This window comes from Phodopus roborovskii, unplaced genomic scaffold (genome assembly GCF_943737965.1).
Source record: "Phodopus roborovskii unplaced genomic scaffold, PHOROB, whole genome shotgun sequence".
Taxonomy (NCBI): Eukaryota; Metazoa; Chordata; class Mammalia; order Rodentia; family Cricetidae; genus Phodopus; species Phodopus roborovskii.
The window spans coordinates 10,922,193-10,936,973 of record NW_026126433.1 but is presented as its reverse complement, the minus strand read 5'-3'; the positions used below and the strand labels follow the sequence as shown (position 1 = coordinate 10,936,973).

Sequence of the window (14,781 nt, the reverse complement as noted above, 5' to 3'; positions counted from 1 at the left end):
GGGAAGACCTCACCCTCCCCAGGGAGCAAAAACGGGGTGGAATAGGAGTTGGTGGGGGAAACAGGGGAGAATGGGGGAGTTCAGGAACTGGGACTGATATGTAAAACAAGCTTGTTTCTAATTTAAATTAAAAAATATTTGAGAGAAAGAGAGACTGAAATGAAAGCACACACCACAAGGCTAGTACCATCTGAGTGCCGCAAAGACAGCCTGCTTCTGTTGTCTTTCTCTTCCAAGTTTCTGGGTTTTCTGGTTGTCATATGGGGCTTGCAAGGACAACACTGCAATCACTACTCTCATTGACACTTGACTTTCTCCCTGATCGCTGTCTCCAAAGCTCTTCCATTTAAAAAGACACTAGTCACTTTGGATTAGAATGACCTCAGTCTTATTTGATGACCAGGGTAAGAGTATCTCTGATTTAAAAGAGTGAGTCACCATTGGATTCTTAGCCACAGATGGAACAGAGCTATATCAACTATCTCAAGTTTCAGAGGCTTCACAGAAGAAGGGGCAGAAAGAATGGAAGAGCAGCAGAATGGGAAGAGAGCTATGAAATTATCCCTTCTGGACACAACATGACTACTGTATTCATGAGCTCAGTAGTAGCAATGGTTACCTGTAAGGAGTAAGGTTTTTCCTCCTGCCGCTGGTCTTGTCCCACCACCGTGCCAGCCCCAATTAACATACCGAGACTCTGTATTTGATATAATGCTGTTGGCCAGATACTAGTTTCTTATCAGCTAGCTCTGTCTTAAGTATTAACCATTTCTGTTAATCCATGTTTTTCCACATGATCTCATCTTACCGGAGAGCTGGCTAGCATCCTGCTCTCTCCAGACTCTCCATCTTAATCCCTCCCTCTCTTCTCCTTGTCTCCTGGTCCTGCCTTTCTTGCTTTCCTATTAGTCAACAGTGCCTTATTCATTAACCAGTATGAGAAACATATTTACAGAATGACATCTCCTATCAGTTACCTACCTGGATCTACACAGGGTCCAGCCAACAAGACCAGTCAATATTCCAGCAGGCTGCAAGAATTTTATTTGATGGGTGTCTTAGTTTGGGTTTTATTACTATGAAGAGACACAATAACCAAGGTAACTCTTACAATAGAAAGCATTTAATTGGAGTTTGCTTATAGTTTCAGAAGTTTAATCCATTATCATCATGGTGGGGAGCATGGCAGCATGCAGGGAGACTTGGTACTGGAAAAGCAGCTGAAATTTCTGCCTCTGGATCCATAGATAACAGGAATAGAGAGACTCTGGGTCTGACATGAGCTTTAAAAACATCAAAGCCCACCACCAGTGACACATTTCCTCCAACAAGACCACATCTACTCCATCAAGGCCACAACTCCTGATCTTTCTCAAGTTGAGCCACTCCCTGATGACTAAGCATTTAAATATATGCACCTATGGGATCCATTCTTATTCAAACCACCACATTCCATTCCTGACCCCCATAGGCTTATAGCCATATTATAATGCAAAAGGCATTTTAGTCCAACTTCAAAAGTCTCCATAGTCTAAATTTCATTCTTAACATCATTTAAAAGTCTCGAGTTAAAGTCTTTTCTGAGACATCTGCAATCTCTTAACCGTAATCCCTTGTAAAAACAAAACCAAAACACAGATCATATACTCCCAACATATAATGTTCCAGAATACATATCACCATTCCAAAATGGAGGGAAAGGAGTATAATGAAAAAAAAAAATTAGGCAAGAACAAGACCAAAAACCAACAGGGAAACTCTAAACTCTGTGTCTCCATGTCTTATGTCAAAGCAATCTTCAGATCTCCAATTCTTTTCAACTTTGTTGACTGCAATGTACACCCCTTCTCTGTTTCCACACCCCTCTACAACTTTCCTTGGCAGGCAACTCTGGCAACCCAACTCTGGTATCTCCAACATCTTAGAGTCTCCAATTAAATCCTGGCTTCTCCTTTAAAGCTTCACACAATGGCCTCTCTAGGTTTCCATGCAGGAGTACCTCTGACACACACCAGGCATCAAAGGCTTTCCTTAGCCATGGAGGGAGATTCTACAACCTCCTTCTCCACATAGCTAAGGCTGCCAAGTGCTGGTGCTTGCTGTGGCAGGAACCTAGCCCCTGTTTCAAATTTGCATCAGCTTTCTGGTTTTAATAGTTTCTTTACTGCTTAAGCATTCCTTTAATTTCTTTTCACAAATTGGGAGTTTTGCTAGGTGAGGTCTTGCTCTGAGCTCACCACTCCCTTTATTCCATTTCACATCAGGTTTTTCTTTAAACGTTTTATCTTCTGAGCACTTGAACTTGCACTGCACATTTTGCATTTTTCATTACTTGGCTTGCTCTTTTTCATTACAGATTTGCATAAAAGTGGCCACTAATAACCACATGACACAGGCTGTCTTGAACTCTCCTCTGCCAATGTCATTTATACAAAAGTCTTCCATTTAGGTTCAGGCAAAATTTTAGGACAAAGGCAAAATGCAGCCACAATATTTGCTAAAATATCACTACAAGGATCTCTAAGCCACTCTAATATTCTTCCCCTCTGAAATATCTTGATCTAGGCTGTCACAGTTCAAATTGTCCCCAGCACTGTCTTCCATATTCCTACTAAGATGGTCCATTAATCCCCACTCACAGAATCCATCTGCTTTTCTAGTCCAAAGTCCCAAAATCTCCCATAGTCCCCCAAAAAAGAGCATGGTCAGGACTGTCCTAGAAAAACACCAGTCAATGGTACCAACTTCTGTCTATTGCAGTGAAGAAATGTTATGACCAAAGCAGCTCTTATAAAAGAATTCACTCAATTGGGGCTTGCTTATAATTTCAGAGCTTTAGTCCATTATCACCATAGCATGGAGAATAACAATGCAGGCAGACACCGGGACAGTAGCTGAGAGCTACATCTTGATCCACTGGAAGAGGAGAGAGAGAGAGAGAGAGAGAGAGAGAGAGAGAGAGAGAGAGAGAGAGAGAGAGAGAGAGAGAGACTGAGCCTGGCTTGGCTTTTGAAACCTCAAAGCCCACCCATAGCGACATACTACTTCCAACAAGGCCACACCTCCTTCCTTCTCAAATAGTGCCACTCTGTGATAACTAAGCATTCAAATATATAAGCCTATGGAGGCCATTCTTAATCAAACTATTAAAAAAAACAGAAAAAAAAAGACACGAAAATTCCAGAGGCTGTGTCTGGGAGAGTAAGAGGGGTCAATTTAGGGTGCATAAGATCAAGATACATTGTAGACATCGATTATATTGTTAATTAATAAATAAAATTAAAACTAAGGATCTGAAATACTAGAAGTTAAGATTTTAACAAAGTTCAAGAGAGACACAATCTGTATTAATTTATGTTGAAACTTGTAATGATAGTATTTGGATATGAAGTACAAGGTCTTAAGAGGATGAGAGATATAGACCAGTTGATAGAGTGTTTGCTTAGTATGCAAGGAAGCCCTAGGTTAGATCCTCAGCACCATGTAAACAAGGTGTCAGATGTGATGGCTACATGATAAGTTTGAGGCCTTCCTTAACTACAAGAAAACCTATCTCAAAAACAAAACAAAACAAAACAAAAAAAAACCTACTAATGACAATTGTCAATTTATAATAATTTATCAACTCTTGAAATAACTGATAACCAACACCCACAGAACAGAATAGAGCTTGCCCCCCACAAGAATTTCTGTTCCCCTAAGTCACCAGATATCCACAATTCTCTGCAAGCACCATCAGTCCCTCACCCAATGTCACTGTCGTGCCAAGTCAGCAATGGCACACAAAAACATAAGGAAATGTTACCTGTCCATTTTGCAAATGGAAAAATTGGACTCAGAGTGGCCAAGCAGCCTGACACTGCTAAGCAAACAGGGGATGTACCAGGAAGAGAGACTAAAAAACTATGCCCCCAAACAAGCTCATTTTCTCTCTGTCATTTCCTTGTGTATTTCTTTGTTTTGTTTTTATTTCCCTAAGGGCTTTATAAAATTTCTATCATTTGCAATCTGTTCTTAGTTATGTGAATCTATTTTCCCTTCAACCAGCATTTTTTTTCTTTCTCTCTCTCTCTCTTTTTTTTCTTTTGACTTAAAAAAGGGAAATAGACCCAGCTTTCTGAAGCACTCTGCAGCTCTTCTGTCCTTCAAGAAGTACAGAAGCACAAATTGGCTTACTTTACTGAATCCTGTGCCATTGGTGTAATAGTGTAATCTAAGGCAATGGTCCCATCTCTGAAAGTGTGTGTGTGTGTGTGTGTGTGTGTGTGTGTGTGTGTGTGTGCGCGTGCGCGTGCACATCCTTATGACCAGACTATTCAGATTTCATGTGAGTCCAACTCAGGGAATTTTATGACTGGGTGTGACCTTGGCATATAAAAAGGGATACCCTTCTTATAATACAAACATCAGTAAGACCTGAAGACCAGAAGGCACATGGAGCAAAGATATAATGAGCCAAGCCAAGAACATTACACTCTCACTGAGTCATCACTGGGGCTGTTTCAAACATGCCAAGTGCACCGTGTGCTTATTGCCCTGCCTTAAAAACCTGGGCACTAGACACAGTGATGGTTTGTGGACATGATATCTCTTTATCCTACAAGGGAAAAGAAAGCCTCCTGTTACACTGAATACCCGTATCAGTTGGAGAGTAGGAAATAACACTGGTTTCTAAGTCTCCTTGACTCCCTTACTAGAAAATGAAGGGTTACTGGGGGTCTGACATATCCTAGATGCTATATAAGCCATCAGAAGTTATTGAATAAAAACTTGTAACACTGGGGACAGAGAGATGTGTGGTGAAATATTGTTTATGATCTAATAAAGCTTACCTGAAGACCAGAATGCAAAGCTAGACATAGACATAGAAGCTGGACAGTGTTGGCACACTTCCTTAATCACAGGACTCAGGAGACAAAGGCAGATGGATTTCTGTGAGTTCAAGGCCATCCTGGGCTACATGAGATTGAATCAGTGTAAAAGAGAAACAGAGCTCACACCTTTAATCCCCACACTAAAGAGAATATAAGGAGCTCAGTGCAGACTCAGGAGCAGTCTGAGATTTTGGTGAGGAGCAGTGTGCAATCTGGAGATACAATCTCAGGTTCAGTAGATTGCCCCTTCAGTCTGAGCACTGGTAGAGATGAGAGCACTCTGGTAGCCTGCCACTTTGGTTTTCTGATCTTCAGCTTGAACCCCAATATCTGTCTCTGGGTTTCTATTATTTGTGCTGCAGAGTGAATTAAGAGCTTTAAGAGCTCTTGCAGAAAACCAAGGCTTGAGTCCCATCACCCACATTATGACTCCCAGCCATCTGTAATGCCAGCTCCAGAGGATCCAACTCCTTCTTCTGGCCTCTAGCACTAGGCACACACATGGCTCCAATTCCCAAGTGGTGGGATTCCTGGCTTGTGCAACCACACTCAGATATCTTTGTCTTCTTTTTTAATGAAGGGGAACCCATTTGGTCAACACTGCTCTTATTAAAACAATAGCCAAAAACAAAAATGAAAATAGCATTCACTTTTGAATGATTTATTATTTTCTTGTTGGAGAAGATTTGTTTTTGTTGAAGTACAATTGTCATTTCAAATTGTATGTGAGTCAGTTGGGAATACTGTAATTGTAGAGAAGTTGACAATGATACATTGTCAATGCAAATGACAGGGAGGGGTCACCAACTCAACTACCAAAGAGATGGTAGTGTCAGCCATTGTGTTTGCTTTGATCATACTTAATGACTATTCTGGTTTGTTGTTGTTGTTGTTTTTCTTTTTGTTTTTATGTACTAGTTTCTTGAATATTGGGTAGTTTAAAATACATGGAGGACATAAAATAGTGGATTGACTTCAGTCTGTTTTGATGATTCCTGCAGAGACAAGATGTCATAAATGACAATGTGCTTTTGGAGACATTTACCTGATGTAACTTCAAAAAAGTTCTCGGAAAGAGTTGCTTTGCATAAATAAGTTATCTGTTTTCCTAAGGAACCCAGTCAAAGTTTATGTCACCTGGAATGATGTGTCCTGAACATAACATGCAGACCAGTGCAGCCATTTATTCCTCTCACTTTGACAATCTGAATTATCTTTTGGATATAGCCCTGAATGATAAATCGGATGGTCTAAGAGCAGGACTCAAATTGGAAAATTGAAGTTCTAAGTGCTTTTATCTTAAGTAGATGGTACCTTGAATAGTAAGTGCCCCAGCTCTGAGCTAAGTTAATGACAATGACTCTGTAGTGAGTGATGTTAGACTAATACACTGTGCAGCTCCTGGGAGGCAAGACTAAGGATGAATTGTATCTACTGACTTTCCTGGGAGCCCAATTCAGCACATATGGAAAATTTTATCCTGTGATTCTCCAGACAAATATTATAAAATATATTTTTGTTTGGTTGGTTGGTTGGTTTTTTTGTTGTTGTTGCTGTTTTGTTTTGTTTTTAAAGACTAATAGTTTTTCTTTTCTTAAGAATTATTATTCTGTGCGTCATTGTGTCATTGTTTCACCTTATTCCTAAGGTGTGGTTTTTTTTTTTTTTTTTAAGAAAATGTACTTTCAAATTTCTCCTTCAATTTCAAGGAGCAATGGCTCCTGCCACGACAGTGTAGAATATCCAGTTTTCTCCTGTGTTAGCCAGGGTTCTTTCATAGAAATGCTAGACTCACCAACTTTAAGGGAGCAGATTCACTTTCTCTCTTGGTTTTTATAAGGAGCTAGAGAAAACTGCTGTGGTTACATTTTAACTACGCATTCTTTTGAAATCCTTTGATTTCACAGTCAGAAACAACAAGGAAGTGATAAGCCTTTCCATCACCCCTGCATGGGTTGAATAGAAAAGCCAAGCCCTATATACCTGCTGAGTACAGCAAGGGAACCTGAAATTAAAATCTGTTTCCCTTATGTCTACCAGTGCTGTCTCTGCTTGCTGGGCTTGAAAAGGGCCTGTGATTGCAACTATATTTTAAATTCTTCATTTTCATAGGTTTCCAAGGTTCAGTGTTGGTTACCTTTACCATCGTTGTAACCAAATACCTCAAAAGAAACAGTTTAAGAGGGCAGGGTTCTATTTTGGCACATAGTTTAAGAAGTGATGGAGTCTGCCATGACAGGAAAGGTATGGATGCCGGAGCAGAAAGTAGCTGGCAACAATGTATCTAAATCCAGAAACAGTGAGCAGACAAGCAGCCAAACCTCAAAGCTCACTGGAACTGCCCCACTTCCTTTCATGAACCTCCACCTCTTAAATGGTCCACAGCCTTGGAAGATAGGACCATTAGCTGGGGCCAGTGTTCAAATACATGAGCCTTTGGAAGCATTCACATTTATCCAGAATGTCCAAGAAACCATCACCACCAACAATAACAAAAAAAAAAAAAAACCCTCTTTCTGTTTATTTCTTCTAGGTTGGACGAATTGAAGACTTTCTGTACCAACTAGAAGACAACTTCTTAAAAACTAAGAAACTGAGAACTGCTCGAAGGCAGAAAACAAAAATGAAGAGGCTTCAAACTGTGCAACAAAACTAGACACTTGGAAGCAGACTGCCCAAGGTGTCCAGAGCAGCTAAGGTGAATGGCATCTGAGTGACAAAAGCCATCACCAAAGCACACCCTTGCCAAAGACAGCATATACTTCATGGATTTCAACTGGTAGCAATAAATGTTCTCAACATGTTTGACTTGACTAATGCTCAAATTCTTGTTGTTTGAAGAGTTCATGTAATAACCACTGCTGCCCCCTTTACCTGCCTTGTTCTTCCAGACTTGACTAAGGTATGCCAGGTCTACCCAAGGATGCTCATATTTATGTGTGCTCCTTAGAAGTAGACACATGTCACAAACAGATAGACGCCCATTTAAAGTGGCAAAGCTGATAATATACATCCTCAGTCCTTAAGGATATGACCATATATGGTTTAGCTGACATTATCAGTTCTCTCACTGAAATTTCCATTCCTGTCTCTGGATCTTTTATATACTGCATTTTGCCTGCTCTTTAGACAAAACATGGATTCACATATTTGACATGATGGTGAATCTGTAGCCATCATGAGAGACCTCAACTAATGCCCATAAGAGGACTTAGAAATAGGATAATAGATGGGACCCAGAGAGAAGGTAACATAAATAGAGAAGTACAAGCTATGAAGATTGAGAATAATAAATAAGGTCTTATAGTGCCTCCACAGGCACTAGCCATACACATACATTAAAAAAAAACAACAACAACAACAACAAACACAGCACCAAAATTCTTTGAGGAATGACTGAGAAATTATGATGAAAATGATCAGGTGCCTGATATGAGGTAGATGTGGACTAAAGGATATAAGATTGTTGTAGGGTCACAGGGATTCCTTCTTTGGGGTAGATCCAGTGGCAGTCTCAGCAAAAGAGTTTATGGGCAGATTTGCTCACCCTTGTGTAGTCAAATTGGCAATAATTTGTTTAGATATTGTCTTAGTTAGGATTTCTATTGCTATAATGAAACATTACAACCAAAAGCAAGATGATGAGGAAAGGGTTCATTTGGCTTACACTTCCACCTCATAGCCTATCATTGCAGGAAGTTAGGACAGGAATACAAGAAGGGCCAGAACCTGAAAGAAGGAGCTGATGCAGAGGCTATGGAGGGTGCTGCTTACTGGCTTGCTCCTCATGGTTTGTTCAATATACTTTGTTTTAGAACCCAGGACCACCAGCCTAGGGATGGCACCTTCTCCATCAATCACTAATTAAATGACAAGAATAGACACTATGACTGATAGGCCATCTACACAAGTCTTCCCCAACTATTTACATTTTGTCACATTCCCTCTCTCCTCTCTGAAATGCCCATTATGGTACATTCACAGAACAACAAAACCATTGTCCCTATTGTAGTCTTTGCTTACTTTCTCTGTCAGACAAGCCTAGGAGCCATGGTGACTTATTTAGAAAGTGCTGGAAAGGGGGCTCTGGACACAACCTACCACAGCCATCTCTCCCTTGTCATTGCTGGCCTTTCTCCAGCATTGCTGATGATGGCAGCAGCATGCAATGTGCTTGGGATCCTTGAAGAAGAAAATTCAAGTAGCAAAGCTGTCTGCTGCTGTTTGGGTTTGGTTTGGTAACAAAGAACTTGCAACTTACAGACATGATACAATCTTGGAACTATTAGTTCACACTTTTATACATCTTCAAGAGTGACATATATTTTGCCTTTGAGAGCAGGTGGTACAATTTCTAAAAAAGGCAAAGCTATTCTAATTTGCTTTCCTTTGCTGTGTCAAAATAATCTAACGAAAAGCAACTTGAGGAGGGAAGGCTTTATATGACTTATATGTATAGCTCACAGCCCATCACCAAAGAAACCAAGGCAGGGGCTTGAGAGGAGGTCTATATACAAGCTTGCTCTCTCTGGCTTGCTCAACTACTTTTCTTCCATAGCCGGGCCGACCTCCCTTTGAGTGGCATCACCCTCAGTAATCTGAACCCTCCTATGTCAATCAGCAATTGAGAAAATCTGGTAGAGGCAATTCTTCAGTTGAGGTCCCCAGGTGACTCCAGGTTAATGCCAAGATTACAGCTGAAAACTATGACAAAAGGTTACACAGAACCTCAAGTGGTAGGATAGATGTCAACTGAGTAACATCACTATGTCAGGATCATGCAGTCTGTAAGAGATGGGCACACAGAAACACAGGGAGTTGCTGTGAAAGCTATCTGTATCTTCATAGCTATAGGTTGGTTTGTTTACTTTAAACACGCTGTCTTGGCAGTCAATCCTATATGCTTCGGATGGAACCAATTTCTAGGAACACATACTAAAGCAATTACCAAATACATGTTGAAAATTAAAAACTCCAAAGCATTTACCACAATTTGGGTGGGGGGGTGCGAAAAATAATATAAATGCAGTCAAAATTTCCCAGCATAAGTGACAAACTAAATGATTTATGGCAGTCTACACAATGCTTAACCTAACAATGTGTAAAAATTTTATGATATTAAGAAGTAGTACTCAAAAATCATATAAAGCATAATTATAATTATAACTAGATTGTAAAATATGTATATAAAACAATGAGGGAAATACAGCAAGGTGTGAAGAATAGTTATATGTAGTGGGGTAATTATGGTCAAATTTATTTTCTTTTCCTTAATATCATACAATCTGTTCATTGATAACAAATCATCATCTTCTAAAGAAATTATTTGCATTGTTCTGCAGAGAAACAACTAGCCTATTTCGGCTTTTGTTTCCCTGCTCAAGAAGAAAACTATATACTAATTCTGCATCAAAGAAAATGACTATCTCCCAGACAGGCACCAAAAGAAGGCTTTCTTGTGGAATTCTGTAAGACACACTTTTATGACTATCTTCACCAAGAATCTCGGGCACGGGCAGTCCAGAATGTCACTAGAAGAAGAATAAACAGCGCAGCAGTTTTAGCAACATCAACACTTGTAAACAGCAGTTCAGTATTTGGGCTGTCCCTATCTCTCTGGCTTGTATTCCATATATCTTTGTCATCTGATTATTTCTTTTAGAGCTTTCTCCATGGTCACAGGATATCATCTCATGAAATATGAGATGATCACAAACCAGTACTCTTAAATCAAAATGTATTGAAAACTGAAAGACCACTGGCAGAGCAAAGCCATGATTTACTGTGAGTTGATTCATGGAGATGGTATGATGGTGTCTAAGTTCAATCAAATATTTCACTCATTGCCTGATCCACTCAGCAGTTCCTAGGGCTCATGGACATGGATACAAAGAACAATTGTACATCCTTGACAGGCAGCAGACTGTCAAGATGTAACAAAGTGACACCTGGAGGCAGGCACATAATTTTGACAAGCCATCAAAGGGAAGGAAAACCAGAAAATGGATCCAAAGAGCATCCTGAAAGTTATAAATGTAAGCACCTTCTTCCTGGGGCCTAGTGGGGAGAACCCAGAAATACTAAGATTGCCTAAGATAATGAAAGCCCAGATTCATTCTTCAAGTACATTATATGATAAACAATAGGAGAATTTGAGGATTAATTATTGTATTGTGCTTTTGTTGAAAGCCTACATTGATCCCAAAACAATGTGCAAACTTGATGTGCACTAGTAAACAAGAGTGTAACTTTCATTTTAACAATATGTTTAAATATATGTTGCGATGCATATATTTTTCAAGGAAACAGAACCCTCAATTCTTAATGCTAATATTCTGTGTGTTGGTTAGGGTTTCTATTGCTGTAATGAAACACCATGACCAAAATAACTTGGGGAGGAAAGGGTTTATTTGGCTTACACTTCCATACTGTTGTTCAGCAGCAAAGGAAGTCAATTCAGGAACTCCAAAAGTATAGGAACCCGGAAGCAGGAGCTAATGCAGAGGCCGTGGAGGGGTGCTGCTTACTGGCTTGCTCTCCATAATTTGCTGAGCCTACTTTCTTATAGAACCCAGGACCACCAGCCTGGGATGACACCACCCACAATGGAATGCATCTTCCCACGTCATTCATAAATTAAGAAAATGCTCTACAGGTTTGCCTATAGCCAGATCTTATGGGAGCATTTTCTCAACTGGGGTTTCCTCCTCTCTGATGACTGTAGTTTACGACAAGTTGATATAAAAGCCTAAGCAACACACACTGAAATACTTTTTAAAATAGGTTTATTTATATTATTTTTGTGTATGAGTGTTTGTATTATGTATGCACACCACATGCATTCTTGGTGCACATGGAGACTGGAAGAGGGTACCAGATCCTTTAAAACTGGAGTTACAGGTGGCTGTGAGATACCATGTGGGTACTTGGAATCCAACCTAGACCTTCTCAAGAGCAACAAGCGTTAACTACAGAGCCATCGCTCCACCCTGTCTATATATTTTCCTAAGACTTACTTATGAGAATAGTTGTTTCCAATCCTACACTCTTAAAGAAGCAGGCAGGGGGCAGAGTGTAACTCAGTGTCCTATCGAGTATGAAGCCTTAAAATGAAGACTGCTCACATCTCAGAGAAACCACTCAATTCAAGTTAGGTGCTGGTGGTGGTAATGATAACATGGGAAGCAAAATGGACTTAAAACGAAGGCTTGGGTTTTGACCCTTAGATCTACCTGATTATTTTGGTAAGGAAGAAATTAGAAAATAAAATGTGATGTTGTGAACCCTGAAGCAATTAAATGATACCTGTGTTTCCTGACAACTTAATATAACCTCACCATGAAGCCATCCTGAGAGCTTTGTCTTTCCCCTCCCCTCTGTCTTCCCCCCCCCAACTCCTCCTCTTTTCAGGTATGTAACTTGAGGCCCAGGATGTGTAGTAACTTTCTCCTATCTGGAAAGTAATATGAATAGAATTTAAACCCAAACAGCTTACTGCAGAAGTAGGGCTGAATATACTGTTTCTTTCTGTGTGTTATCTGTTTATTCTGTCTTGTGGCTCCCAAGTAACATTGGCAGTACACATTTCCTGGAATCACTGAGAAATGACCCTGGAAGCTTGCTCTGTGTAAAATATAGTTACCTGTAGTCACATGGGGCTAGAACAAACAAAAGAAGGAAGGAAGGAAGGAAGGAAGGAAGGAAGGAAGGAAGGAATTTGAGGGAGGGAAGGAGAGAGGGAGGGAGGAAGGAAGGAGAGAAGGCAAGGGAGGAAGGAAGAAAGGAAATGAGTACAAGGCGGGCCTGGGGTCTATTAAGAGCAATGCAAGTCCAGACACTTGGCACATCTTACTGTGGATGTGAAAAAGACAGAGACATCCTTTCTAACCCACAGAACTTTGGTTCATAACAGTAACAACAAAAAGCCCCACCATGTACAGCATAACCTCCTGGGACTACATGGGAAGAAAGACCTTAGGAAAGGTTACACCTCCTGCTGGTATGATAGGAGATACTCAAAGAGCACTGAGGATTGCGACTGTTCTAGTTGGCTTTTGGCCATCAACTTGACATAACCCAGAGAAATCTTAGGGAATGTCAACTGGGAGATTTCCCACTTCAGACTGGCCTGTGGCACACGTGTGACAAATTGTCTTCATCATTAATTGATATGAGAGGGCTCAACCCACTGTGCGCCCTGCCATGCCTTAGGCAGCTGATCCAAGGCTGTAAAAGAAGGTAGCTGAGCAAAAGTCAGAAAGCAAGCCAGTAAGCATCATTCCTCCATAATCCGAGTTTTAGTTCCTGCCTTGATTTCCAGCAGTGGTCAAAATATAAAGTATATTTTTAAATAAAAGTGTGACGTATAATCTGAAATAAACCCTTTCCTCCCCACGTTGTTTTTGGCCAATAGAAAAGCAAACTACAAATGTGGATTTAGTGTGAGGATGATACATGCATTCTCCTCATGGAGAAGCCATAGATGCAGTGGGTGTATCTATAACTACTGTTAGTCTCCCGAGTCACATTACCCTATAAAAACATAAGTGGTAGCAAAGACGTGTCTGTACTAATGCACAATAAAGACACCATTAAATCCAGAATGTGGCTGAAACAAAACGATGGTCACATACTCCAGGGACAGAAAACTCCCTTGCCACTAGCACATATGGCAGAGAGTTGATGAAAAATTTATCCCTATACAACCCTAATTAAATAAAAACATTTAAATGTATGACAAGACACAGTCAAACATTGGGACAGCTGCATGAAATAACATAAAATTTATAAATTGCCTTTCTCATTATATAACCTGGACCTCAGTCCTCACATGGGTGGTTAGAGGCTGAAATTGATCATGTATCAGAATTTCCTACACAGTATGACACAAAATAGTCTCTTTTAAAATGTAAGTGTGATGGTGACTCTTGACCATCAACCTGCTTGGATTTAGAGCCACCTGGGAGACACACCTCTGAGTTTTCCTGTGAATTTCCAGAAATGTTTAAATGAGGTGGGAAGTGCCACCGGAGATGTAGACAGCAGCACCCCAGCACTACGGGGGTCATAAAGTGAATGAAAATGAGAAAGCCAGCTAGGCACACGCATGAATCCTTCTCTGCTCACTGACTGCAGACAAAGTGCGACCAGATACATGGTGCTTCTCTCACCCCAGTTTCCTCCACCTCATGATGGACTAGACCCTCAAACTATGACCCTAAATAAACCCTTCCTTACGTTCTTTTTGTGGCATATTGTGTCAAAACATCAAGAAAGGTAACTAATACACTGAGTGTCTTCCAGTGTCTATTCCTGTTCCCGACCCCCATCCCACCCCACCCACGGCATAGAGGGAGGAAAACAGCCAGTGTCTGAAGAGTTAACACTGTAGCCAACAGCTGGCTCTTGGTGAAGCTCCTCAGGGTAAAGAAGAAGGATTGCCAGGGATGGAGTGCAGATAGGAGTTCAGGACAATGCCTGATAGATGTTCAGAATGAAGGTTGGGGGGGGGGGGAATCTAGCAGAAGAGACACCATGATCTAGAAGGTAGTTTTCTCAGGGCAAGACTCATCCATTGCATTTGGTATGTGTTGACACCTGCCATTTCCCCAAAAGTGGGAAACCTGACTGCATTATTTGTGATAAGGAATTGAGCTGCTATGAAGTGGCTTCAGAACAAAAAGAAAAAAAATCCATCTTTTAAGATAAAACTGGGGCTAGAATGCACTTGATGTTCTTACAGAGAACTCAAGTTCAGCTCCCCAAAATCATGTTAGGAAGCTCACAAATGCCTATAACTCCAGCTCCCAAGGACCTCTCCTAGCCTCCTCTGGCACACACACACACACACACACACACACACACACATGCGCGAGCGCACGCGCACGCACACACACACACAACCAAA

General features: G+C 40.7%; 1 protein-coding gene and 1 non-coding gene across 2 annotated transcripts in view; both read left to right on the top strand.

Moving 5' to 3' along the window:
- Positions 1-7,623, top strand: part of Spata16 (spermatogenesis associated 16) — a 265,426-nt gene extending 257,803 nt beyond the window's left edge. Inside the window, exon 10 of the mRNA XM_051185905.1 lies at positions 7,408-7,623. Coding sequence (XP_051041862.1) covers positions 7,408-7,530 — 123 coding nt within the window. The 3' untranslated portion in view covers positions 7,531-7,623. The remainder of the gene's footprint in view (positions 1-7,407) is intronic.
- A 6,765-nt stretch (positions 7,624-14,388) lies between these two features.
- Positions 14,389-14,547, top strand: LOC127223758 (U1 spliceosomal RNA). Its single transcript, XR_007834645.1, has one exon. It is a non-coding gene; the product is annotated as a U1 spliceosomal RNA (small nuclear RNA).
- Positions 14,548-14,781: the final 234 nt, after the last annotated feature.